At 39.3% G+C, this 27385-nt stretch overlaps 1 protein-coding gene across 5 annotated transcripts in view; it reads left to right on the forward strand.

Moving 5' to 3' along the window:
- Positions 1-27385, forward strand: part of EVC2 (EvC ciliary complex subunit 2) — an 82705-nt gene that overhangs the window by 9933 nt on the left and 45387 nt on the right. For 4 of the 5 annotated variants that reach the window (XM_063335436.1, XM_063335432.1, XM_063335434.1 and 1 more), the window contains exons 3-9: positions 1205-1365; positions 1891-1956; positions 6487-6673; positions 9298-9407; positions 10527-10589; positions 15160-15294; positions 17562-17713. In XM_063335436.1, the coding sequence (XP_063191506.1) occupies positions 1205-1365; positions 1891-1956; positions 6487-6673; positions 9298-9407; positions 10527-10589; positions 15160-15294; positions 17562-17713 (874 nt within the window). The remainder of the gene's footprint in view (positions 1-1204; positions 1366-1890; positions 1957-6486; positions 6674-9297; positions 9408-10526; positions 10590-15159; positions 15295-17561; positions 17714-27385) is intronic. The other variant, XM_063335435.1, reaches the window with a different exon arrangement.

Below are 27385 nucleotides of genomic sequence, written 5' to 3' on the forward strand. Positions count from 1 at the left end.
AGGTTAACAGAAATCTTTTCAGTGATTCATGTGCATCAATGCTTCGAGGCCCTTTATAGGACCTCCTTCTAAGGGTCCAATTCTGAATGCTCTGTGCGTGTCTTTTCTACTGTATTGTTCTTCCAACAAAGCAGTGTCTTTTCAAAAAAATGCTCCTTCTCATATTAATGAGATTTTAGTGTCTTCAGCTTTTCAACTATCTTCAGCTTTTCATATCTCATTAACATATAATAGGTTTTTTAAAAATGAGAACTTTATAGAAAAATGTCATTTGCCAAAAAACTTTGCTTTTCAATGAGAGTTTTTGTTCACATGAATATAAGTTGCTAATGATTAAAATACGGGATTTAAAAATAAGTAATAAATGAGAACTAATATGTAAAGAATGAAAAAAAGTATCTTCTTTAAACATAGAGAGACAACTATCATTTTGAAATTTTCATGACATTTTTTCTCTTCATTCAGCATCTTTACCTTTTGACAATTTGGTATATTAAATTATTGATTTTTAGTATAAGCTCCTTTTATTAATGTCATAGGTGCTTTCACTTTAGCAGATGAAAGTGATATGATTTTGAAACGGCTCTTGTAATTTTGTGTGATATCATGGACTAATCTTTCATAAAAATGTAGGAGTATAAGCTAGCATTTATATTGCTAATTACTAAATTGAGGAGCATTTGATTTGATGGCACTCCAATTCAGCTGATATGTAGCTGAGACCCTTACTCAACTGAGAAGTATTTTTGTTTTGAATATGTATTGACATGGTTAATGGTTAATTGGCAGACTGAATCTTTGAAGCAGAACACCCTTAGCACTGAGGCCACTCACGTCGTGGAGTGCTTCAATTATTTATGCATTGCTGAAAATTTCTTTGTGTTGAAAATATTAACAGTCGATATAAGGCTGAAACCTTTTAATACATTAGATGCTTCACATTTAAATGGCAAGGAGTTCTCTGTAGGGTATATGTGAGTTCCTTAGGGAGGAAGCAGTTTTGTTCTGACTCCTGCTGGGTTTTGTGGGGTGAATCCCATCTCTGTTTCCTGTCTGGCCTCATGTCTTTGTTACCTGTATTGATTTTAAGTGCTTTGAGGGAGAGTGTGCTGGTTGCTGTGTGCACTGTCTGTAACCTGCACCAAGGGGCTGCCGCACAGGAGCCAGCTTTAGCTCTAATACAGAGTGTCGCCTTGGTTTTCAGCAATGCACTTACCTCTTGTCATTCAAGCAAGTGAAGCCCCTCACCGGCTCTTGACATCTGCAGCCCCAGACGATCAGTGGAGCCATTCACTGTTTGCTTTGATACCTTCATGGACAAAGAAGATTTTGTTCAAACGAGAGTCTTCTGTTAATCACCAACTGGTCAGTAGAAGATGGCTTGCCACTTTTAATGTTTGTAAGGATTGTAGCAATTATATCAAAAGTGAACATTGCTGGGAACTTACTGCCCATTTCTAATACTGTCTCAGGTGATTATGTTCACTTGAGATGGCTTCAGCAGCACCAACTAGTTGTGAGACTTCCAAAGAATTATTGTGACAGATACAGCTATGTGATTGCTGTGTAAATTCTGATAGACGTTTAGTAATGAAACGCATCTGTATAGTCTGATGAACTTTGTGCATAGTGCACTTTTTAGGGAATTGTGATAGCCAAAAGATGAATACATCAATTAACATAATAGAATTACTTGTGGGAATAAGTTCATACAAATTTGGACTAGAAAAAAAGATTAACTATTGGGATAACAAAGCTGTTAAATTTGAAGTTGATTAATACCCTTAAAATTTTTTTCTCATTTCATTATTTGCATAATTTGACTTGTGCTGCAGTTTGTGAATTATGATATTTGCATACACTATGTAGACTTTTCTTCTTCCTCCACAGCCTGAAGATGTGTCCAATATGTCAATGTCTTCTGGATTTGGAATAACCCTTCAGAAATGTGGTGTGGTAAGTTTTCTTACATTTGTCTTGTTAATTTGATGGGAAGTTTTCATCCAAATGTCCTTTAAAAAGTGGAAACAGAATTGTGCCCATGCTGGGTATTTGGGAGAATGTCCATTTTGATATTAAGATGATTGCACTGTCTGTAAGAGGCACAGTTTTGCAATGTTGATTTAAAACTGAAGGAACTGAGTGAAGTCTTCTCTCAGACTTTAGGGGATTTTGGATTGTGGTCAGAGTAAATAGCTCAGTGTGAATTTGTAAAACTATAAATGGGCAAAGCCCAGTGAACCCTAGAAATCAGCCACAAGGCTGGGTGTAAATAGAGACATACTTCTTCAGAGGATGAGATAAGCCTTCTGAGATACTCTCCTGGCTCAGCCATGGGTGCTGTACATGTGTCAAGTATGGACTCCCGTTGAACAATGGGACGCTGAGCCCTGTGATGCCCACTGTGTCTTTAGGCATCCCGTCATACAGCCATAAAAGGGGCAGTGTGTCCTAGTCTGCATATTCAGTGGGACTCAGCTACAGCACAGTATTTAATGAAAAAAAGCTTTCATTTGACTGGTATAAAATGTTTATGAGGAGCAAAGACCTCCTTACTATAAGGAAATCTTAAACCTTCCATTTTATTTTTAATTTATGTGGCATAGGTTGATAGGTTTACCTAGACTGTTATTTTTCCTTTACTTTTTTTTTCATTGTTTTTTTTTTTACACCGGCTGAAATAAGTCTGAATTTTCATAATTAGAGACAGTTCGTCGTACCTGTCCTATGGAGAGCGAAAACGCATCCAACTTTAAGACAAATCTGAATTCAGCCACTGAAATGCTGCATATGAGGGTAGAGGATTCAGTAACCAGTACAGAAGAGGTGACATTATAACCTGCATCAGATCATTTGCATAGAGAAGAATGAATATGCATAACATCTCATGGCACTAATTGCCTATAATGTTGTTATTGAAATTGCTGCGTATCGAAATTAACAAGGCTGAATAGTGAGCATTTCAGGTGTAAGAAGCAGTAACACAGAATCTTCTGCTTTTCCAGCTGTAGATTCCCAAATTTTGTATCAGAGCTTCTCAGAAAGAGAGTTTGAGACAGTTACATGTTGTTTTTTTCTGCTATTTATAGCACAGCCTCACACAAGCTCATTAAAAATTGTGAAATCCTGCTGTACAAGATGAAAGATAGTCTGTTGTAGATGCTAGGATTATCAGAAAGTAATTTTGCAGTGCTGTTAGTTGTAAATTACTGAAAACTATGCAGTTGTATGTGATCATCTTCCACCTTCAAATACAGTTCACATTTTATTTTCCTTTGGTTACCTTGTCATCTGCTTCAGTCCTAATTCGTCTGAACAGATGCTTTCCTGCTAAGAGACAGACTGGCCATATGGTGGTCTTTAGCTCTTTTAAATGGAAAAAAGTTAATTTTGCACGTTTTCCCTCCTCCTACCATGAGCATGGAGATGACATATGTTTACTTCTTGGAGGCAGGATTTTTCCAACACCTTATTGAAACTGGGGTGTTTAAATTTTACCTATGCTTCCAGCACCCAGTCCCTTCCTTCTTTCCAGAAATGTGCTCCTTTAAAAGCTTTATTCCTTAGTATGACATTAACTGTTCTGTGATAGGACTTCACAGTGACAATAATCTTCAGCAGAGATTAAGTAAATCTTTAAATTTGACTGTTTGGCTTTTAACACATTTACCTGTCTCGTTTCTCAATCTCCTAAGCATTCTTGCATCGCAGATCATCTGTGATACAAAATCCTTCATTTTTTTCCTCCTTTCCTGTAACTAGTTGTTCTAACTTATTCCCAAAGATCCTGCGTTCCTTTCACTTCCATGGGAATTCCTTCCTCCTCTCTTTTCTCCTAATATGTCCTTGCTCTTGCTCTTGCTCTGGTTCTTGCATTCCACTCTCCCAGGTACCTGAAGTGACATCGCTTGCAGGGGGTGATGACACACACTGTGTGCTTCAGCGGCAGAGAGAAAATGGAGTATGCACTTAGGTATCATCAGTGGCTGCCATTGGGTTCGGTTCCTGAAGATGGTTGGCAGCATAATCACCTGATCCAAAAGCAAGAAAAAACATCTTCAGACAAATCAGAAGAACAACTTAAAGGAGATATCCAGTGGCCACTGATCCCAGTGGCATTGGCACAGGGAGGAGGTTCTTTCTAGGAGAGGTCAAACCCAAGAGCTTCCCTACTGCTTGATTCTCATCTACTGCTTTCTCCAATGCTATCCAAAAAAATCCAAATTCTTACAACGCCTTTGCAATTTAGCTTAAAATTCACTGCCAGTCAAAAATAAAGAATGCAAAACATGTATTTATATTAATCAGAAATGCAACAGATGTGGCCTTTTGGCCCCCTGAGGAAGACTGCAGTAGGAGATAGGGGGTACAGTTGGGATACCTCTGAAGGGTTGCTTTGTTTAGTTACTGAATTAAGAATTTTATTAAATGAAACAAAATTAAGAGAAGGCGCAAAATTGGTTGTAGAAAGAGAACGAACAGTTTGTGGGAGCGTGCATTAAACCTCCTGCCTCGGGGAAGGAGAGGACTAATGCTGCCATATTCCACCCCTGCCTGTAAATATACACATGCTACTTTCTCTGCCTGTTTTATTGTAGGAATTTATCTAAATCACTGTTTACATCCCCTCTCCCCAAATGTAAAGGAATATATTTGTGCATGATTGGAAGCACAGGAAGAGACCCTGAAATCCTCGGTTTTCACCTTCATCTCACAGAAAAGCAAGGGAAAGCTATGGGAAAATGAAGGAAAATATTTCCTCCTGTTTCCCCAGGTCCCTCTTTTGTTGGTGCACATGTTTGTCTGCAGAAGCTCATCCACACTTACTGTGGAGCATAATAGAGTATTAACAATTCGTGCAGTTTGAACCTTGGATCTTTCAAGGTGTGTTTTCTTGTTTTGGTGTTTGGGTCAGGGTCTCTGCTTTGTAGCATTGGATTTTCTTTATGTGGCTTTGAGGCTTTTTTTCCCTCTTTCATTTTATTTGTGCTTTTTAAAGCAAGTTTTTCTAGCCTTTGTGACTGCACAGGAAAGGTTGAAAGGCATGTTGTCTGCATCATGCCAGTTCAGAAACCAGGAGAGAGAAAATCTGCCGAAAAATATATCACATTTTTAATATTTGATGATTTTAAGTCTGATGAAAGTTGGGATGAAAGTTGGGATGTAATTCATGATATACAAACAGATGAAATTGGTAATGCTTTCCTCACAAATATGATTAAGCCTATTTTTATACATGCTGACAATATTTGCAGAATCTAGTACAATAAATAGTTGGGTTTTTTCCTCCATAAGATTTTTTTAAATATAATTGAGATTGAACTTGCTGTAATGATTTTGGAATATTTAGTGCAGTTAGGGGGAGTTAGTTATATAAACAGATTTATTCAAATGTACTTTAATTATTGTCACGTAAATAGAAAAATGCAAACTAAGCAGTAATAATTTCAATAAACTGTTTCTTCTCCTTGATTCGTAAGATACCCTAAAACTGTAATCTATTTCTATACTAAATTAATATGAAATGCAGAGATTGATGGTGCACAATGAAATCATAACTATGTATGTTGAACACTCTGGCTACCATGAACTCTGGTGTAATTTCTGAAGTCTATCACAATTCATATTTTTAGAACTCATTTCTATGGGAGCAGCTTTATTATTTATATTTGCTGGTGTCTAGATACAGAGTAGACAGTTTCTGAAAAGGAGAAGATAAAAAGAGAAGGCTGGGCCTAAATCATACATCGGTCACTTATTTAAGTGTTAATTTGGTGCTGTTATTAGACTCTCTGCTCAAAGTAATTTCATTCAGAGGGTATAATTACTCAGTAAGAGTTAATGGCCTAATGGAATAAATAAATAAAACCACATGAGCGCTTGTTGCTAGAGACTGGTGATTAGTTTATGAACTTCACCACTAAATGGAAGCAGAGCCATGAACTCCCACGTCCACTGGTGGCTCTATCAGCCCTCCCACGTGAAGGGTGAATCGAGGCAGCCGGCACCCTTTGGAGAGTGTGGTTGCTGTGAAAAAAGGGAAATAAAGACCAAAACTGCATGGAGGGAATAAATTTGCACTGAGGGCAGCTTGCAAAAGAAACATCCTTGTGGTACAGAAGTTCAAAGTTAAGAATTTTCCAGACTCTGGTTATGAAGTTACGATCCAGTTCTGTGTTGTGTGAGGTATCACGGAGATGTTCAAATTCTTGTTTTCACTTCTGGCTCTGCATGAGCTAGGTTTCCAACTTCTGGCTTTCTGTCCTTTCGTCTCCAAGCAACAGCTTGACATACCAAAGATTAAAATCTCCTCGGGAGATTGTGATCAAACTGAGTGTAGTGCCATTTGCAAGTCGTTCAGAATGCCTTCAGAAAATAAGTTTACGGGTGTAGTGAACTTTTATTAGTAGTCAAGACTATGAATTTTGCTGTTAAGATGCACATACAGCCATTTTGCACCATTAATACTAATATTTCTGTTTTCAGGTGGATGTTGAACATGACCCTCAAACTGCATACATTACACTTCTGATTAATAACACCAACACGCTGCTCTCAACAAACATTACAGATCTTGTCCTCCTGGATAATATCACTGGTCTACATGTTCAAAAAAACAGTGGCAATAAGACCACAGATGGTATACAGATTTACAGGAAAAGGTTCTTGCAAGGTAAGAAAATCTGCAGGGAAATACCCCCGGTTATACGTGTGGATGAGCATCTGTTCAAATCACAACATTTATTTATTTATTTATGGTGGTGTAAATTCTCCAATTATCAGTTAATACAGGTGAAAAACTCTGGGAAAGGTTTCGTGCTGCGGTTTACAGTTCTATTAACTCACATTTTGGCTCCCACCTTTGAACTGCTTCTGATCTCCCAGGCACAGAAGTGAGCCCGTGTACTCTGTAACAAAGTCGCTGCCGTCAAAATGAAACTGAGTCTTTCATGATAGTATTTGTTCATTTTGGATATTTTTAAAAGCTGCTGCACAAGCCATTTTAATCAACATGACGAGTTTTCCTTCTCAAGCCAAGTGTGGCAGATTGGCTTGCTGAGGCATTGAAGTACCTTGGAATTGCGAAAGGCCATGCAAGCAGGCAAGATGATTCATCAGAAATAAGGCAGCTCTTCTCGGTATCTGTTCTTCCCCAGCTGAGCAAATTATAAAATCAAAGCAAGTAATAGAGAGAGAAGCCTGTTCTACTCTTGGAGACAGTCTGTTCCTTTGGTAGCAGTTGGATCATTGCACATTCATAAAATTTTACGTTTTTTGATTTCTTTATCTCCATTTTCCTAAGCACAAGCACGTAGAAAATTATCAGCTTGCTTTTGAGAGTCATGGTATTTCTCTTGGGGCTTCAGAAGTGTTCAGTAATATCTGCTTATGGTTGAAGTATCTAGGGTTATGATACTGTTTTACTGGTGAAAGACTTCCAAATAGGAAAGGGAAATAGGTAGACCTGGGGCTGCTGCCTGACTGCAAATGGATAGCCGGACTCCACTTCTAGTAACAGCACTGTGAGTAGTGGTACTCATTATAGGGCTGGTTTTTTTGAAAATGTCAAGGAATTGCTGACTCTCAACAGAAGTTCCTAAGAAAGAATGATCCCCGAGAAAGAACAGAAGAATGGTTTGTAGAGCTGATCTAGTAAACCAAGTTGGAGCAGTTATTTAATTTGAAATTTCTGTATCTGGAATTGAAGCTAGCTTTTCCAGCCCATATACATTGCACGAATCAGCATGAAGAATACTGAAGTGGAAGAAAATCCGGCAGAAAGATTTCTGCATAGCTTAAGGTTTGGTCGTTACTATGTCAGTCCCGGAGTCAGCCTGTACCTTGCCACGAGGGCTGGGCAGAAGGACTATGCCTGCACAGGCCCATGTACTGTCATGCTGCACGTTAGCCATAATAATTTTTCAGTGCATTGTGAATTGAAATTCATCTGCAATCTCAGTCAGATTTCTCTTTGTTTTCAGTGGGAGGAGAACCAACCAGTTAGTGGTTGTTATGTAGGCTGTCCATTTTATTAAAAAAAGAATAATTATTTTTAAGTATATGTCATGGTTTCGGGTGGAGCAGAGCTAACTTCCTGTTCAGGGAGAGAGGCCCTTGATGATGCTTGTTGCTGTGGCAACCAGGGTCAGCTGAGTCCGGTGTTTACCCCGTGGAGGTACCACCTGTGGAGAGGAGGGGGCAGGTCAGACGACCCAAACAGACCAACAGGGTGCTCCATGCTCACTATAAAAGCTGAGGGTTCTGGAGTGGTTCTGTTTCCCCAATGAGTGATGCCTGAGGAGGACCCTGTCTGTTCCTCTGCCTTTGATCCCCATGCGTGCATTCCTGAATCAAGATCCGGTATCAAGTTCCCATTCATCGCTGAATCCAGTCTGGGACTTCCCCAGTGCCTGCCAATGACATCTCCCTGGGAGCTTGATATGGTTTTGTATATATCGCATCTATTTCATTATTTCCTTTTTATTTTATTATGTATTATTTATTAAAGTAGTTTAGTTCTTCCTAAACTCATAAATCTCTTTATCTCTCTCCTGCCTCTCCTTGTCATCGGCCAACCTGGCCCAAACTGTGACATCTTATGTTGAGTTTTAGCATCAGTCAAAGCAGCTGCTTTTCAGTAGCTTGAGGCATCATTTAGTGCAGTTTCCAGATTCTGGGCCAAATTTGCTTGCCTTCTTAGAGGCAGCAGATACAAAGGATTTTGCTGGGTCCTGTGGCCATTGGCGAGGAACTGTCTACTCTGGATGCAGGGCATCTGCTGTGTTGGAAAGGAAAATCTCCAGTGCTGTCACAAGCCTTCCCTAGTGATCTTTGAGAAATTTTCCTGGGAAAGAGCAAATCTATCCACATCCCTCCTCTCTGGACTATGCTGGTAGGCTCTGGCTGCCTCCTTTGCTGAATTCCCTTGAAGTCAGCAATGTGAGCTTACTGCAGCTCGGTTCCTAGGAGAGCACTTCAGCTGGTGAGGAAGCACAGTCTAAAGGGGAACCTAAAAAGCTCCTCAGATGTTTTATTCATATTGAACTTGCTTTTCAAATTTTGCAAACATCTGTAACTGCAGCTGAGCTCAGCTGGATGCTCAACCCTTCAGAGATTCACACCCAGTCTTCTTGTGTAAAAAAAGATGTGCAGCAGTTACTGGGTTGTTTTCAAGGCAATGTAGCTACTGTTCTGTTTATAACATCCAGATACACAATTACTTAGAGGCCACTATTGCACTGGTAGATGCATCTCACCTGCTCAATTTACACAGTTGGGCTTTTTTTCTCTTAACAGGTGGAGAATACTTTGCAATCAACTACTCTGCACTTCTTGATGCAAAAGAAATGTGGGATGGCAGGGTCTTGACGCTGCCTGTGAAGCTAACTTTCAGGAGTTCATCACAGGTATTCCCTTTGCAACTTTACTTTGCTCTTCAAAATTTTTGTAAAAAGTCTCCAAGGTGGTTCTTGTCTGTCTAAGCAATGAGGCCTGCGTGTAATGAAATGAGGTTTTTAGGCTTTCTGATTGTTTACCATGAATTTATAAATACATGAGTTATTCTTCATAGCTTAGGAATTCCTAGATTTCCTTAAATAGGTGAAGTATGTTTGTTTTCCTGTAGCTTTTCTCTCTACTTTTTGTATTTCTCTCCAGTTTATCTATGTGTCCTGGAAATAACGGTGTTCCACATACTTAGGTGTGCACTCCTGTAGTCTGTAAGAAATTGAAAGTTTTGCCATATTTTTATCAGAAAATAATTTCTTTTAACAAAAAAACAAGTTGCAGCAAAGGAGAACTTGCTTGCTTATGAGGAAGACACTTTTTTAGTATGACAGTTGTGAAGCTCTGAAAGAGATTTTTCAGAGAAGCTGAAGAATGTACATCGTTGGTAATTTTTGAGAACTCAGTTGCACCAGGCTCTGAGAAAGCTGGTCTAATGCTGGAGTTAGCCCGGCTTTGAGTAGAAGATGGGACTAAGGCAGGACAAGTGGTTTCTTCCGAAGCAAAATTTTCCAATTCTTAAATATGTCTTGGTATTTTTTCTGTGGTTTTCATAATTGCATGTAATTAGAACCTGCAGATGTATTTTCATTTCAACTGCTGTATCTCCTTTGTTTTAGAGGAACAAGTGTTCAGTGTGCATGAGAGTGGTACTAAAGTGGTAGATAGCAAGACTTCAAAAAACAGGGAGTCTTAAGAGTAGAGACATATGCACTGACTTTGGCTCCTTTTCTGTGCATTTTCAGTCAACCTAGATTTTACAGGAATGGAAAAATGTAATTCTGTGAGCACCTGAATATGCCTCTCTGTGTTTAGAAGCAGAGCGTGTCCCACAGAGCAGCTGCTTCCATCTTAGTGTTACCCTTAAGTACACTGCATTTTCCTATCAGATTTGTTTCAGCTTTAAGCTTAATGAGAAGTATAGCTTATCTTCTAAGGAGAAGCTTTTCTAGAGACTCTGAGCTGTTTGCCAGTGGCTTCTGCGCATTTTTTAATGTGTGTAATATTTTTGTATCTCTCAGAATAAAACACATCTTGTATCATTGACAACATCGTTCACCATAACTGAAGAAGAAAAGACCAAGGTAAATTCTATGATTTGGTATTATATTGACTCTCTTCTTAAACTTACGGACAATCTAAACTAAATCCTAGGAGCTGAGGATGTACTTACATCTCATCACTTAGCTATTGGCTGTTAATCATACGCAAGTTCTGATTGTGTATGATTTTAAGGAGTCAAGATAAAGGGTCTTTGTTGTATTAAAGCAGCAATATTAAATATGGAATATCTACAAGCTTCCATTATATTCCTAGCCATGTTTTTTCATTTAAAGAATTGTCCAGGCACAGAGAACTGTGATGAGGAATATGTTCACCTGCTGCTGTGCAAAGCCACCAAGAGAAGGCCTTTTGCCTTTCCAAAAGGGTGGAGTTCTCCTCCACCTATTGAGAAAAGGTTTCTGTATCATGCTGATACAGAAATCAAAAAATAGCTGTGTGGGGACCCTGAGAAATGAAACTGCAGTGAGAGAGGCATAGTTTATGTTTGACTTCTAGTCATCCTTCCAATATGACTTCCTGTTCTTGGCTTCTGAATTAACATGGATTCTAAGAGGCTAAATAAACTTTCCGAACTACATTGATTGCAGCAAACAGTGTTATTCTTCTAGATAATGTTTTATTAGAGAACTTCCCACTGCACCCATCAGTTTCATTGTTAGAGAGTAATCTCTTCATCAAACTTGATTTTCTCGCCCAACCCTTCATTACCTTGACAGTCTGCTGTGTTGCAAAGGGTCTTTTTTTAAGGAATTGTGGCTTTCTTGTGGATTATTTGTGATATCTTGCCCTCTTAACTTGTATTAGTGTAATAGATATAAGTCCAGGCTTGGCTTTCTCATAATTGAAGATCAAGTGCCCATTCTGTTAAAGCCAGAATTAAACAGGATATGAAGTGCAACTGTGCATGAGCTAGAGAACTCATTGTTCCTGGATGAAGATCTAGTAAGATTTAAAAGGACTGGACATTTGTATAGCTAAGAATTATGCTTGAAATTACAATAAATGTATTTTATGGAAACTCTTAGCCTTAAAGGTATAAGCCATGCAGTAGCTGACTGGGTTAGGAAAATAGCTTCATGAATGGTTTACTGTAGAGTTCAGTGTGACCTGATCTGCAGCAGTTGGTGATGCCTAAGCTAAGACTGTAAGCTATGTTGGTCTCAGCCCACCATGAAAATTCCTACAATCTATTACTATACTTAAAACTTTCCTAGTGGTGGTATGTTTTTTTTTTTTTTTTCAACTTGAACCTGATAGTTAGACCTCAACAAGTTCTTGGGGACTATTCCACAGTTAGGTAAAATTTGGTCAGCTTCATTTGAACTTACTAAATGAACAGGTTTTGTAATTAAAACAAGTGGTAAAGGTGTGTGGAGAATAGTGTTAATTTTTGAAAAATAAAGCTTAGAAATTTTGGAACACATCACGTTTCATATGCGTAATGTTTGCCTTTGGGCTGTGGCCAAACATAAGCTGTTCCAGAATGAAATCAGTTTGTGCAAGGAAATTATGATCCGCTGAAAAAGGTGTGATATATTATATTTCATCTGTATCTTTAGTTGTCATAAATGCTCTCAATCTCAGATTTTATTTATGAAAAATCATTATTTAAACCTGTTCGTGGGTGTGGTGAAGCCAACACACATGTGTTACTAAGTGAATACTAAATGTTGACTTTTGGGACAGAAAAGAGAAGTATTAATTACGTAGTCATGGCAGTTGGTCCTATCAGCTTTCACATAGTTTGCTTGTACACTTGGCTACTGTGCTGTTCTTTTGAGTTTTACAAACCCTGTGGATCTTCTCTTCTGCACCACTGGAAGAAAGTGCTTTGTTGCCTGTAACAAGGTAGTTTTGTGGGTTATGAAAAAAATATGGGTGTTGCTCATCTGAGTGTCTGTGCCAGATGTCTTCCCACACTGCTTCAGGGGCTGTGAGTACTGCCTGCCTCTGCCCTCGGTTGGGTGATGTTGATGCAGAATAGGAAGCTGTAGTGAAAAGGGCAAAAGGAAGTTCTCCCATCTAAGCACATTGCATGGGATGGATGATAGTAATTACTTTGCTCTGATTTTTACTAGGCTTGCTTCCCTCAGCTTCCTTCAAATCAGTGGGAGCACAGCAGTTTTTGAAATAAACTTGGGCCTGTAATGCCTCTTCCCACTGTTGGGATTGCTTAAGAAGTTAGCTTAGGGTATGGGTTTTGAAGCTCGCTGGTCTGTCAGTGGTTTGAAGGTCAGCCTGCAGTGCTGACGCTGGTCCTACGCCATGGCTTGTGTAGGGGGGGCTCTGTCACCTGCCCCACAGCATCGGCTGTGATGCTTTCAGATGCCGTTAGGTGGCTGCTGTGTCCGCTTCCTTGGGTTTACAGCCCCCCAGTGACATGGACTCTCCTTCCAGAACCCATTTTCTTTAAGGATAAAAGCACAGATAATTCCCTGTTCATTTTTCTCCATCACTGCTTAACCTCTGACAGAACTGCCTGTTCTGATGCAGACTGACTGTCCTGCCATAGATCTCGCCTTTCACTTTACTTAGAAAGCACAGCATCATTCCCTAGCTAGCACTTTTTCTTCGTCAAAACTTAACCAGCTTCATTTCAGCTTCACTGAAACCATAGCCTCACCAGATTCCTGCTTTACCCAGAAGCCTAGAGAGATCCCTAAATTTCACAGAGTGCTTGCAAATTAGACAAATGCAAGTGAATTCAGACAAAGTGATGAAGTGGTTCCAAAGCAGCAATTTTTTCCCTAAGTATTATCTACAGCATCTCCTGTTTCTTGAAAGTGGTGGGACCTCAGGCAGAGCCTTGGTGTGGCAAAGCTCAAGGAGAGCCTTTCTGTGATTCCCTCTTGACCAGCTAGTGCAAATGGAGAAGCTGAGACAGCAGATTGACTTAAGAGAAGTTGCATTTTTTCCAAGTCATGCTCTGTGACTGTTCAAGGGGAATGAGCTAAACACATTTGATCCGTGAAGGGATTAAACACTGGGGAGGGAGTTACTTGATATTTACATAATCATCTTTCAAATAAATTTAAAGATGACGATATTTTGATGCAAAGCGATGCAGCTTTAACTGAACTCATGGCAAGGAACTGGGGTTCAGTGCAGAGTCAGAGGAGGAGAGAGCTGGTACTGATGCTCATTTAGTTGTGCTGGATGTCCTTAGCAGTCAGCCCTGGTACAGGCGAGCATAATGGAAGCAACTGGCCAAACTAGTAGGAAGCTACATCAAGAAAAAAAATTTAGACAACGTGTTGGTAATTACACACAGAACTGGGGAAATTAATGTGTTGCTCCTCTCTTTCTTTTCTTTCTTGTTTCCATTTAAAACTTAATGATATTAAAAGGTATTAGGAGGAATTTGGCACATGGCTGGCTTACTTGGATAAATACTTAGTTCCAAAACATTATAGTGGACCTCAAAGTGCTTCAAGGGTTTCATTATTTTAGACTAAGCACATTAAAAAAATAAACCAAGCATACCTTTGTCAGTCAGAGCAATTGTTGATTCTACATGTACAATACTGTGAATAAACCTTGAATCTCCTTCTAGGAACTGTGCAAGTGCCAAATAGTAGCCTGTATTAATGTCTTGGTGATCTCCTTGATACTCCTTGATACTGTCCTTGATTAGGCGATCATGTTGAAATCAATGAGTGCTAAGCATCTCCTGCAATTTTGAGGAGCTGAGTCTGTGAAACAACAAAGCCTGGCATGAAGCAGTTCCTTTCAGTTAGAGATATGACAGTTTTTCAGTGTACAAAAACATACCAGAGAGAGAACAACTGGGCAGTAAAAGGATAAAATTCTGCTGTTAAATTGGAATAAATCCTTTTCAAATTGTGGACTGCGTTTGATAATCGCTTCCTATGCAAAATTACATTGACTCCATGGAATGCTCTCAGGTCTCTACTCCAAGGGATGACCAAGCCCAGCTTGCAAGCAGCATGTTAATTATTTACACTCTAGCCCCAGCAGAGTGATTAGTTTGTGGTGAAACATTATACCAATAGCTGTGCTATGTTTTTTATCCAGAGATCTCAAAGAACTAAACAAACACTGAACCAACTTTTGCTACATGGAGCATGAAGTAAAAATTAATTTTTAATGCAATTCAATTTAAAGATTAAATTAAGAGCTAAAGTGAAAGGCCTACAAAATTGTTAGCTGGCTCGCGGTTCTGGTGTTTCTGCTGATTTTTTTCAGAGCCTTTAAGCAACATCAAATGCCATCGATTTCAGGCAGACTTAGGAGAGTTTGGCAACACTGGAAAACAGACTATTAAGTACAGGACACCCAAAAGTCACAGAACCTAAAATTCAGTCCGTAGGAGTTCTGTTACTTGGAACTACACAAGAATTTGGACTAGGTGATCATAACAAACCATGCTGACTTGAAAACCAATGGAAAATAGACACTTATTTGAAAATATTAATAAAAATGTAGTAATTATAACAATGCTGAGAAACCCTGGAGTCATGTGAAGCCATTTAAAAATAATTTACTATGCTGCTTACAGTTACAATCTTTTAGTCTGATCTTTATATATATTTAAAATGTAGTTTTAATAATATGGTCTTGTAATTTCAGGTTTCGTACAGCCATGCCATCCATGCTTCAGGGTTCTTCATTGCTTTTTTTGTTTCCCTTGTATTGACATGTGCTATTTTTTTCATTGTTTACCGAACGCCAATATTAAAATGGAGTTTCCATAGTAAAAACCAGGTGAGTCATACTATCTGTAACAGTACCTTATTTAAATTTTTTCATTGATCTTATCTGATGATATAACCTGCTAACTAATACAGATTGTCTAAAGAGTTTTTGAAGATAAATAAAAAGACACCAAGTGATGGATTGGATTCACAGGTAATGTAATCTACACAACTTCTAATCTTTAGCACAATCAGATTTAGAGGGGAGTGTAAGAATGATAATCTGATCAAAAGAACTGCTGTCAGTACCTGGATGATATTCTGTGATAGCTTCAGACTGGAGGGAGATTACCCTTTGGCTATTAGTTGCTTTTTATATTCCTCTCTTCCTCCTCTCCATCCCTCGAAATGAGAGGCAGGATGTCTCTAGGTTATAAGCAGTTGCCCAGTTGAGTAGACCACTCACCTCGAGCACAGCAGACTTGGGTCCAGTCCAAATTGTATTTCTGATTATCAGGAATAGGGATTTGAATTTAGGTCTCAGTTCCTTGGGTGTGCCTTCATCTCTTGAGTGATTAAGCAAAGCAGTTGGGTTTGGGGGTGGAGCATTTTCAGTGTTCTTTATCCAAGCTGTGCCAATTTGGAGAAAGTATTTCAGTACATACTGGGACAGAGAGAGAAAATAGTGTCTGATAAATATTCATCAAGTTGGCCCGATTTCCAGCCCTTGTTTCTATTAATTATTTATGTAAAGTGGAGCAACTTAAATGGGAGGGAGCTAGAAATCCCAATCAGAATATTACAGAGATTGGAGCAGTCCTCTAAGAGGGGTGTGCTCAGAAGTTTGAACTGCTCCTCTGCTCGGATAGCAGTGGATCTCCCATCGCTCTGGACTGACCAGAGGAGCTCACAAATCACATCCAGCCTTATTTTCTGTAGTTGAAAATTACATCTGCATTAACAATGTTTATTTCTTTTATGCCTGAAAAAATAATCCCTTAAAATGAAAAGGGCGTGCCTTGTTTCTTTTTACAGAAAAAGCTGTGATAATGAAATCATTAAAAAGGGCCAATTTAGTCCTAGCATCAGATATTTATAGTGGGTTTTTGTATAGTAATTTTATTAGCCCTGAGTCTTAAAGGAGTCTCACTGAACTGTGAAGTAACCTGAGTTACTTCCGTCATTCATAGGATTAGTTTTTTCATGTTCTTCACCTCATAATACTGTAATCTTGCCACATACAATTTGTCTACCATGATAATTTAAAAAAAAAAAAAGGCCTAGAAAGTTTATAGTGGAAGATAACCTCCTAGAATCACAGAACTGTAGGGCTTGGAGGGGAACTTTGGAGATCATCTAGTCCAACATCCCTGCCGAGGCAGGTTCACCTAGAGCAGGCTGGACAACAAGCCTAGTGAAGTCAATGTAAAGTCTTCCATCATCTCCATTCATTTCTTCATTTGCATTCCAGATCAGTTCAGCCCAAACCAAAAGTAGTATAATTGATTTCAGATCATAGAATCATAGAGTGATTAGAGTTGGAAGGGACCATAAATATCATCTAGTCCTGACCTTGAACACCTCCAGGGATGGGGCATCCACAACTTCCCTGGGCAACCTGTTCCAGTGTCTCACCACCCTCACAGTAAAGAATTTCTTCTTAATATCTAATCTAAATGTACCCTTTTTCAGTTTAAAATCGTTATCCCTCGTGTTACCACTACACTGCTTGACAAAAAGTCCCTCCCCATCTTTCCTGTAGGCCCCCTTTATGTACTGGAAGGCCGCTATAAGGTCTTCCTGGAGCCTTCTCTTCTCCAGGCCGAACAGCCCCAACTCTTTCAGCCTGTCTTCATAGGAGAGGTGCTGCAGCCCTCTGATCATCTTCGTGGCCCTCCTCTGGATGTGCTTCAACAGCTCCATGTCCTTCTTACGTTGGTGGCTCCAGAGCTGGATGCAGTACTCCAGGTGGGGTCTCACCAGAGCAGAGTAGAGGGGGATGAATCACCTCCCTTGACCTACTGGCCATGCTTCTTTTCATGCAGCCCAGGATGTGGTTGGCTTTCTGGGCTGTGGGTGACCGTTGTCAGCTTAAGTTGAGCTGCTCATCAACCAACATCCCCAAGTCCTTCTCAGGGCTGCTCTCAATCCGTTCTTCGCCCAGCCTGTATTCAGATACATATCTGAATTGCACAATCTCTTTATACCCTTTTCAGCTGTACAGCTTGATGGTGTGTAGGAACCTTCTCACCCAGAGTTACCCGCAATAAATTAGATCAGATACTTAGTATAAATTTGTTTTATAATCTGAAGCTTACCTCTTTTATTTTTTTTTAGGAGATACGGCATGAACTCAGCCAAAATCACAAACTGGAGCATTCTCAGTTTAATTCAGGTGATCTCTTTAGTGAAGATATAATTATGAACGACCAAATCATCGATATTCTGTCCTTTGAAGAATCTGGGAATATGCTTCAGGCTTTAGAAGAGTAAGAATTCACTGCTATTACATCACATTTGTTAAATTTATCAGCAACCGAACCTTTGAATATGTTTTGAGTATCTGCCCTTTAATTTTTTTCATAGTGTATGTTTATGTATATGACTGCACTACCTTAGGTTTTTGAACTGTATTAAATAGCCATCTGTGGGAACTAAAAATCGTCATATTTCTTATTGCTTCACCTGTAGAAGTCACAGCTCCATCTGGGCCTTAGGCACGCATGTTTTCCAATCCAAATGAACATCTAGTTTTGCCTTTCTGTTGTTCATTAAGTAAAGGGAAATTTTTTTCTGTGCAAGAAAACGTTGAAAGAGTAGTTTCTGTTATTGCCGAACACGTTCTGCTTTCAAGAGGGTGGCTTTTTTCCTAGAAAAGAGAGCCCCTAGTGGGTGCCAGCATTGCTGTGTAGTAGCATATTTTGGAAACACCTGGATCGGAATCTGAAGAGTGACAGTTCGTAGTGCTGCCAGAAAGATACCACGTAGCTGCAATTGTAAGGACCACTGGGTAGAGCAGAGAAACTCTCCTGATATTGTTGAAAGGCCAGTCAGGGCTGTTTGACAGAAACATGCCGCTGTTAAAGGTCATCTATTCTTCAGCTGAATTTGATAAAAAGGTCTGATGTGAGGACAGAGCACATTTTGTTTGTTCAGTCTTACCGTTAGCTTCTGGCAAGTCAGGTTACAGGCAGTATTATGCAACTATAAAATCTGTAGAAGCTGAAAAGGAAAAGTTACAGGACCATGAAAGTAATTTTCTTTCTTAAAGGGTAACTAACAGCATTATTATTTCCTGCATTTCCTTGGTAATCGGGTTATGTCTGTAAATTGCACGTTGGTCCTTGCTTTTATAACTATATAGCAATTTAGGTTTTGAGAAGACTTATCCTGAAAATCATTATGTGAATAGTAAGAACACAATCAAACATTTTTTTAACTTGCTCTAGTATTAATTTATTTCAGTGATAGTGAATATCTAGCTAGTTTGAAAAAAAAAAATAATGGTGGACTATTTGCAGATATGTAATGATTTAGAAAGGTAAATATTCTTGCAAACCTTTGGATAGGATTATGTTTATAACTGGATTATTTCTAAAACCATAAAACAGGATTCATTTCTCAGCATGAGTATGTATCCAGGGGCTAAAGTTTTTTTAATATTCTTATGCAGTTAGCACAAATCTCTCTTGCTTCTGCTTCTTTCCTCACAGTTTCTCTGTTCTCTACCTCTAAGGAGGTAGAGCATTGCAGTGAATAAAATAGATGCCCATTAAACACTCAACCTTCTTCATCTTCTGAGTTATCTTCCTTCTTCCAGGATGAGGATAGTAGATGGACCACAAAGGCATCCGGAGTTATAGTGGTTCCTTCTACAAAAGCAACGAGTGATTCCTGATCCCTATTTAGATTATCCTAGTTCTTCTCGTTTCTTGTAGTTTTAAACTGGACCTTCTGACTTGTTTGCTGTTAGGAGGTGACACGCAGATGCACTTACAGTGGTGGGTTTTTTTTGTTCTTTCCCTCTTTTTGTTGTCACTCGTCGAATATGTGTATTCAGTTACTACACACCTGTTCTTCTCCTGTTGTACTGGTGATGCAGTTTGTCTGACTGAGTGAGGATCTCTGCAATATGAACTCCTACACCAAGTTGCCCTGGGTTCCCTTTTTTACTCAGGGGTGAAAAAGGGCACGTCTAGGATATAATTATTCTCATCCTAAAGCAGACTTCCAAAAATGAGTTGTATGGATGCTGCTCCCACTGACCCTGAAGCCTGGTCTGATTAGCTCAGCTGTAGGGGTCTGGAGGTGGGTGACACATATCCTAGTCTTGTTGGTCAGAAAGGGTACAGAATTACTTTAATGTCTATATTAAATAGATGCAATATTGTTTCTGCTTTCTTCAGTAGCTATAATACACCCTGTATTTTATCTCTCATTGTTAACACTTCGATATTTAGCTTAGGATGCTTCCTCATCTCGTAATCATAGAATCATAGGTTTGGAAGGGTAATGTTGGTTCCTTATTCATTCTGCAAGTTGAGGTAAAGCAGTCCTTTAATTTCTGATCTATATTCCTTAAGCGTTTCATTTTAGTCTTGTATTTCATCAACTGTTGGATGTTATCCAGGTTTTTAGCTGATTCCAAAGACAAAGAAAAAACAATGGACCGTTGCCTTAGGAGCTTCTATGACAGTGATATAGGCTAAAACCAGAATGGAGTAATCCTTCTTTTTACTGAATTACCTACTTTAAGGATAGTGATTTGCAAAATGTAATGGGAAAAAGAAAGATGGTGCATTTGTGATTTATTAATGGTTAATTGCAGTCATTTGAGTGGATTCTGTTTGAATGAAGTGTTGTGATTTTACTAATTGTGGTCACAATCAGCTTTTCAACAATGTTGCATTTTGTTTCATTACATTTATCATCACCCAATAGAATAGTTGGGCTTTCTTGCAAGGAACTCGGGAACGACGTTTGTATTGTCATAGGAGTGGCAGTATACTGAGGATAAAAACCAGACTTGTATTTTGAGCACAATTTTTTCATGTCGTATGTATACCAATATGAATTTTAGCATCATAATCCTGGGTTTTATTGTTTGGGGAGGCAAAAGTATAGGAGCTTTTGTTAGAAAGCTTTTGATACTTTAGATCTTTTCAACCAACCAACAACATCTTGCTTGTATGCTAGTTTGATAATTCCTTCTGCATGTATTGGTGCAGCTATGTGTCACTTTCTCTACGACCCTATGTATAAGCTTGACAACGTAATTGGTATATTCTTTTTAAATTGCGCTGTGATAGTAAACACCAGTGGAGTCACTCTGGTGCTTTGTTCTTTTGTCCAGACACAAATGAGAAAATTACTCAGAAAAGTAAAAGCCACGGGATTTTTTTGTCCTCTTTATGACGTAAAGCAATGTTAATAGTTGATGTCTTCTATGAAGTGACAGTGCCAAATTGTTTAGCAAATACATTAGGAGCATGTGTTCAATATTTATGGACAGGGACATCTTTGGAGTGTAAACAGTTTGCAATGTCAGGAGGATTAGCTAGAGAACAAAACATACTTTTAATATTTCATAAGGAAGCTTCTTAGTTGTTCATTTTGTGAGTTTTGTCTTAATAAGTCATATCCTTGATGTACATGTATGCTCCAAGTATGGAGCAAAATAGCTTGGCTTTTATTCTCAGAAGGTTCCTTATTGTGTATATTCCTGAATATTGGCCCATTGGCAATGACTGACAATAAGAAGAAGCTATATGATTTGAATATTTGATGTATGTAGTAGAAGATCATGTTCCAAAACGTTGTGGGTGTCTTTTTCTGTATGTCTAGAACAGAATATGAAGACAGCTGAGCAGTTTGGGTTTCTGTCCAACGTGATGAAATCTGATCATGCTTATAGTCTTAGAAGATACAGATATGTTAAAGGCAACTTAATTTCTTTAAATGGCTTTCCACTACTACAGTTTTTCTTTTTCATCTTCCTTTTGTATAGCTATGCTTCCTTGAGTTTGGCAAAGCTCTAGCTGAACTCGAACCTGCTTGCTGATACGCCGTGCATACTGCCAATTACTTCGGGAAATCGCTAAGCAATACGCATGTATTGCAGCTGATTTTTTCTGATGGTAGAGAGCATTGAGGCCAATGTACTAGAGAACAGGATCAAACTGTCTCCAGAGAGCCTTGACAGAAAAGTCAAAAACAATTTACTACCATATTAGAAGTTCACTTTTTCTTTCTAAATGTAAATTTCTTGCTGTACATCTCAACTTAATTTGCTAGGGAGCAAATGTGTTTTGTTTTTTTTTTAACCCTGAATTCAAATGGAAAGTAAGAATAAAAGATCACATTCTCACAGCAGTTAGACCTGAATATATCACATTGATATAACGATAAGATACAATGAATACACATGGAATGAACACCAAACCCTGAATTTGTAGTTCTGTGTTATGAATGCTGTTATAAACTTGACAAATGTGTAAACTATACATTTTTTTTCCATTGGAGAAACTCAAATGCTTAATAGGTGACAGGAGCCCATAAGACAGGGGAACTGAAGAAAGCAAGTAATTTGAAATGAATGAATTAATATCTTCTTTTCATCTTAAAAATGGCACTTTGTTGGCTAACTATGAAGAAATTTTGTTCAGAATTATATGGGTCATTTCTGCTGTCCACCCAGAACAATTTTTCTCATCCAGAAAACAGTCTGCTTTTGAGAGCGGTGCTGTTAGTGATGCTTTATTCCATATCATTTTGAAAGAAGATTGGTATCTCCTACTGTTCCCTGTCATCTGAATACTCACCCTGTCTGAGTAGATCAGAAAAATCTGAGTAGATCACAGCAAAGTTGGAAGCTCCTTGGGCATTAATGCGTATAGCCATAATATTTATTTATGTTTTTGTTAGTATCCAGGCTGAAGTTGGTGCTTTTAAAATCAATGGCAAAATGCATGACGACTTCACTGGAAGCAGGACTGGAGTCTTTTTTACGCTCTTTTTGCATAGTAGTTTTTCAGTGAAGTACCATTGTCTGAGCTCTGTTGCAACAGCTGTATTGTAGCTGGCTGTACTTTTAAAATTGGTTAATTGGTTTGATGAAGATCACTAATTTATCAGTTTTCTTATTTTCTGCAATCAAAACAGAAGTTCTCAGTCTCTTAAATGCAGGATTTCTCAAATATTTTTTAAACAGATTAATTTAAGAATTGAAATGCCTTCTCTCTGTTGCTGTGGAGAGTTAAAGGAATTCGATAGTGAAACTGCTTCCAAATCTAGTGCTTAGACTTTTGGCAGGTTTTTGTTAATCTTTTTTTTTTTTTTTTTCTTCCCTGAAGAGCCATTGGTGTCTCAGCTCAATTTATCATCATCTTGAGTTTTGTGGGTTTTTTTAAATTTTTGGCTATACATCATGAGAATCCTATTTATGGTTTTGTCAGCATCTTGGCTTTTTCTGGAAAGCTAAACTTAACCTGTGACTCATCCCTGTGAAAGCATCCTTAGATAATCATCACATACCTTTCTTAGCAATTTTACCTATTGAGGAGATGTCCTGTATTCTCTGGAGGTTCACGTTTCAGCTATGCTGAGTTTACGCTTAGCTGTTTAAGTGTCACAAGACTGATGTTCCCCCAGTTCAGAGCTGGCTGCAGGCCAGTACAGTGCTGGATGCAGGCCAGTACAGCTACTGGTGTAGGACAGAGCATCTTCAGACCTCCTTTAACATAGGCAGGCTGTGCCCAGCCTGGCCACAAGCAGAGACCAGGGAAAGGCAACATGCCCTGCTCTGGCATGGGAAAGATGAAGAATTTGAGCAGTCAGTAGCTGTTGGTGGCCATTCAGAGCTTATGCCATTACCTCTACTTCTACTTCAGCACAGTTTTGGTCTCCTGCAAAGATTTACACCTTGTCGTGCCACAGCCTGTGTAAATCCCTGCCCTGAAGCGTTTGCAGTCTCTGTTGTGACTGGACCCAGCAGGAGAGTGTGGGAAGCAGAGGAGGGAAAGAAGGAGGGGAGAGGCTGAAGGGAGGAAGCTACAGCACTGCACACAGGGTCTGCATTGGCAGAGCAATTAAAAACAAAAACCAAAAAAAACCAAGGAAAAAAAAAAGCAAGAAAGAAAAAAAACACAGCTCACTTTATTGAAGTTGTATTACCCTCAATAAATGGATGATTTAGGAAACAAACCACATCTGCAACTGAAGACCTTTGCCCGTTATACTTGAATTGGTTTTCTTCTCTTACTGTTACAAAAGCCAGCAGTGGCACAGATTGTTTCACGTCTCGGCTGTATGACTCTGCCTGTCCGACCCTCTCTCCATCTTCACTTCTCTGAAGTGTGACAAGGCAACACAGACCATAATGCTGCTTCTTTGTCCTCCTTTTCCCTTCCTCACTGCAGCTGTACCATTGGCACCGTGCCTGCGGATGCAAGAGACCTGTGCTGCTTTGGCTCAGGTGGTAGCAGTGGGTACCACCGGGCTGGGGATGGTTGTGTGTCTGTCTGTCCTTCCCCGGCTGCATTCCTCTCTCCAGCAGGAGCTGGTGCAGCTGCTGTGCCCTGGTGCTCTGAGTCATGGCTGTAGCGGGGTGTCTGGGACAGTGGAGACAAACTGTCCACAAATAGCCATAAATTACACACTTTTCAGGAGCATTGTGTATCACAAAGAGGTGCTTTTGCAGGAACTGTTACCACAGGGCTCCATTCTCCTCTGGATGCTGTTGTAATACGTATGCTACTAATTGGCTACCATTTGCAGATGAGAGATAAGTCTTATGAAAATGATAAGAAAATTTTCTGTTTTGGTGAGAAAATGTTACCGAAGGGGAGTTTACTTGATGTTTCTCTCCCCTTTAGACTTCAGAAAGTTGTGTCACAGTAGTTTCTTACCTTTGTGAACTCTGAATTTGTTTTAAAAATGTGTCAGAAAGCCATTAGTTCATTTTAGGACTGTTAAATTCAGCAGCTATTAATTCTCCTGTTCAGAAATGCCCTCTGTGGGCCTCTGATTTGAATAATAAGACTTAAGGACACAATTATTTTGTAGGTAATGAGAGGTTTCCTTTTTTGTGATGTGTTGTGTTCTTTTTTTAAATTAACAATAGTTGTTTCTTTGCTGACCCTAGCTGCTTTCCTGTATTCTTTTATTAGGTCTGTGGAGGACATCAGATGCTCAGGCACTCTCTCTGCTTCTTTGTGTTTGTCGTCTGGGGTTCTCCCCTCCCAGATCTTCTCTGACAGATCTTTAAATCCTCTTCCTCTTCAAGTGAGTGAAAAATCTTTACACTTGCCGTTTGCAGTTTCATTTTCTGTGTGTCTGTTCACCTTTCCTCTCCCCACACTTTTGTACCACCTGCCGTCTGTACTGTCCTCATCCCTTCTCTGCGTGCTTTGTCCAACAGAAGCTTTGATCTTGTTCATTAATAGGTTGCCATCTGCTACCTGTACTTCGTTGGCTTTCATGTTTCTATTATGGTGAATATGCTCACGAAGAGATGCGAGACCTTTTAAACATGAATTGCCGTAACAAGCAGAGTGCAGAGCATTTAAAGCAACTTATTAAATCTACCTCGGTTTGAGGAGGCACAGAGTGCCAGGTTAGGATTTTTTTTTTTCCTAGGTGTCACAAAACATTGCACACTTAATCTGTGTAATCGTAAGCATTGTTCTTCTGATAGACTTGTGTCTGAAAGCATTTGGTTTATTATACATACAAGATTCCTGTTTTGTACTGACTGTTGTCATCTAAGACTCCAGGACTGTGTTGATGCAGCTTGTTAAGGCCACCCTCAACCTCTCATTTGGAGTGAGAGCTTGAAGCAAGGTTTCTGGTGCATGTGATGAGCTTGTCTCACTCCCAGTGGCTGCGGTGTGGAGGAGGCAGACCAGAAGCAGAGCACATCAGGTGGAAGGTACATTTCAAATTTTTACAGACATGACCTTTCTTCAGCTGCCACTGAAAAAGGGGTAATGGTCTAGCTGCGGTCTTCCAGGATGTGACCTGGGAAAGCTTTGGCTTGTAATTACTTTTTCTCCAGGCTATTACCCTTGGGTTGGTGGAACAGTTCATGTGCTGCTTCTGCTTCATTGCCTTCTTCACAGATGTGCTGTCAGGAACATGGAGGGTGAGAGTTGCAGATTGAATACACCTGAGCTCTTAACAGCTCTCACTTGCTGACACATGAGCATCAGGTGAACTACACCTATTGCTCCTCCTGTGTTTGGCATCATGATCTTGAGGAGCAGAATTAATTGGGTACCGTAGTTATCTTTGTGGGCAAGAAGGAGCATGGGAAGCTTACTCAAAATGAAATCGGATCTAGTCAGTAATGACTTGCACTAAATAGAAAGAAATGCTGTGGAAAGACTGAGGGAAAGGTAACAATAGGAAACAAATATTGTGATGGGTTTTGGTTTTCGCGTTTGTTCTTGAGTTCACTGCTGAAGAAGGCTGGAAAAATAGCAAGGAGGTGGGTGAGGAATGGCTTGATCTTTTTTCAAAGCATGCTGGAAAAAGTCCGGCATTTGTGGTAAGAAATAAATGTTGTGTTATGTTATGTATCAACGTGGTGGAACTGTGAAGTGTTTCCTTCCAGGGTGAGAGAGAAGGAATTCTTACCTCAGTAAGAAAGGGTTATTAGGTGCTGTGACCACCATCTATCAGTGCACACATGAAGGACAGAAAAATAATGACTACAAAACTTGTTATTCCAGCAAACAAAGAGAGTTGGAAGTTGAAACTAATCAAATTCAAGCTGAGGATAAGGTGACCATTTTTAGGATGTAAAGGAATTATCAAGTGGAAAAATTAATTAAAGTGTTGCTTAGTTCTCTATTAGGGGATGCTTGAAAACCAAGATGAGATGTTTCTCACAAAAGACAGGTATGCTTCAATTAAATCAGAGCTCCTGGACTTTAAGCAGGAATTAAAACAGAAAAATAAATCCAATGGCTTGTATTTTACAGGTTAATAATGAATTGGTGAATCTATGAAGGGAAGCCTTCTACTACTGCCTGGCAATCATTAGGGAAATGTTATAGCATCAAGCTCCTGTTTTCTGGATCCTTCTTTTTATTTAAATGCATTTGCGCAAAACTGAAACACATTTTTTTTTAAGTTAGTTGTCATAAGTAAACAGCTTAGTACCAGCTGGCAATGTCAGCAAAAGTCCAAGGACTTCTGTAAACAGAAAGACTTAAGAGAAAGTATGGATCTGCACTACCCATTTGAAGTGCTTGCTGTGTTGCATCAACATCCTGTTCCCTTGATCCTACCATCCCTGTCCTCTGTGGCTGCCACTGTCCTGGACCGAGAAGGACTCTCCCCAGGAAGCGGGAGCAGATCAGCGCCCTGGGGGACTTGACCGTGGATGTAGCTGAACACCACCTAAGAAGGCTGTGTAGCTGCAGGTGCTGTCCTGCAGTGCCCATCTGTACCCAGCACAGAAAAGCTGGATAGTTGTGTTGTCTTGGGGACATTATAGAAAAAATTAGCTCTTGCAGGATTTTCAAATTACTGTGAAGAATGTTTCAGGCACACAATGTTTCAATCACAGGGATCTGGCCCCATGCAGCAGTGATTTCTGCTCCTGAATGGAAGAAAGCTGGGCGGGTGGGGGAAACGGAGGAGGTTTTGCAGCTGCAAACAGCCAGCCTTGGAGCAGATCACCAAGACAAGTATGGGCATCGCCAGCGCATTTTGAGGGTTTTGACAGACTGCAACAGAAAAACCTCTCTGCCTCTTTGTGATCGATTATCATAGCTTAAGCTAATGTCTCTTAAATACTTCAAGTATTTGAGTCATGGTAAGAAAACAACTTAATTGCATCCTATTGATTTCTAAATGGGAAAAATACATCTCTTGTGTTTAACAGAGGGACAGTGATAATAATGCATCACTGATTTACTTCTTAGTTAAACTTTATTTGCTTAACTAAGGAAAGTCCGTTTGACAAAAAGGTGAAGTATATATAGATTTGCATGCTTTGATATATACCATTCTGAATGTAGTGTCATTGTGCTTTGCAAATCTTGCCAAGACCTTTGCTATGGATTTGAAATTTATTCTAAGATTTGACAATGGAACAAATCAAACCAATAATTCAGCTTAACTGAAAAAAGAATGGATTTAAGCTCTTAAAAGTG

This window comes from Chroicocephalus ridibundus, chromosome 5 (assembly GCF_963924245.1).
Source record: "Chroicocephalus ridibundus chromosome 5, bChrRid1.1, whole genome shotgun sequence".
NCBI classification, from domain to species: domain Eukaryota; kingdom Metazoa; phylum Chordata; class Aves; order Charadriiformes; family Laridae; genus Chroicocephalus; species Chroicocephalus ridibundus.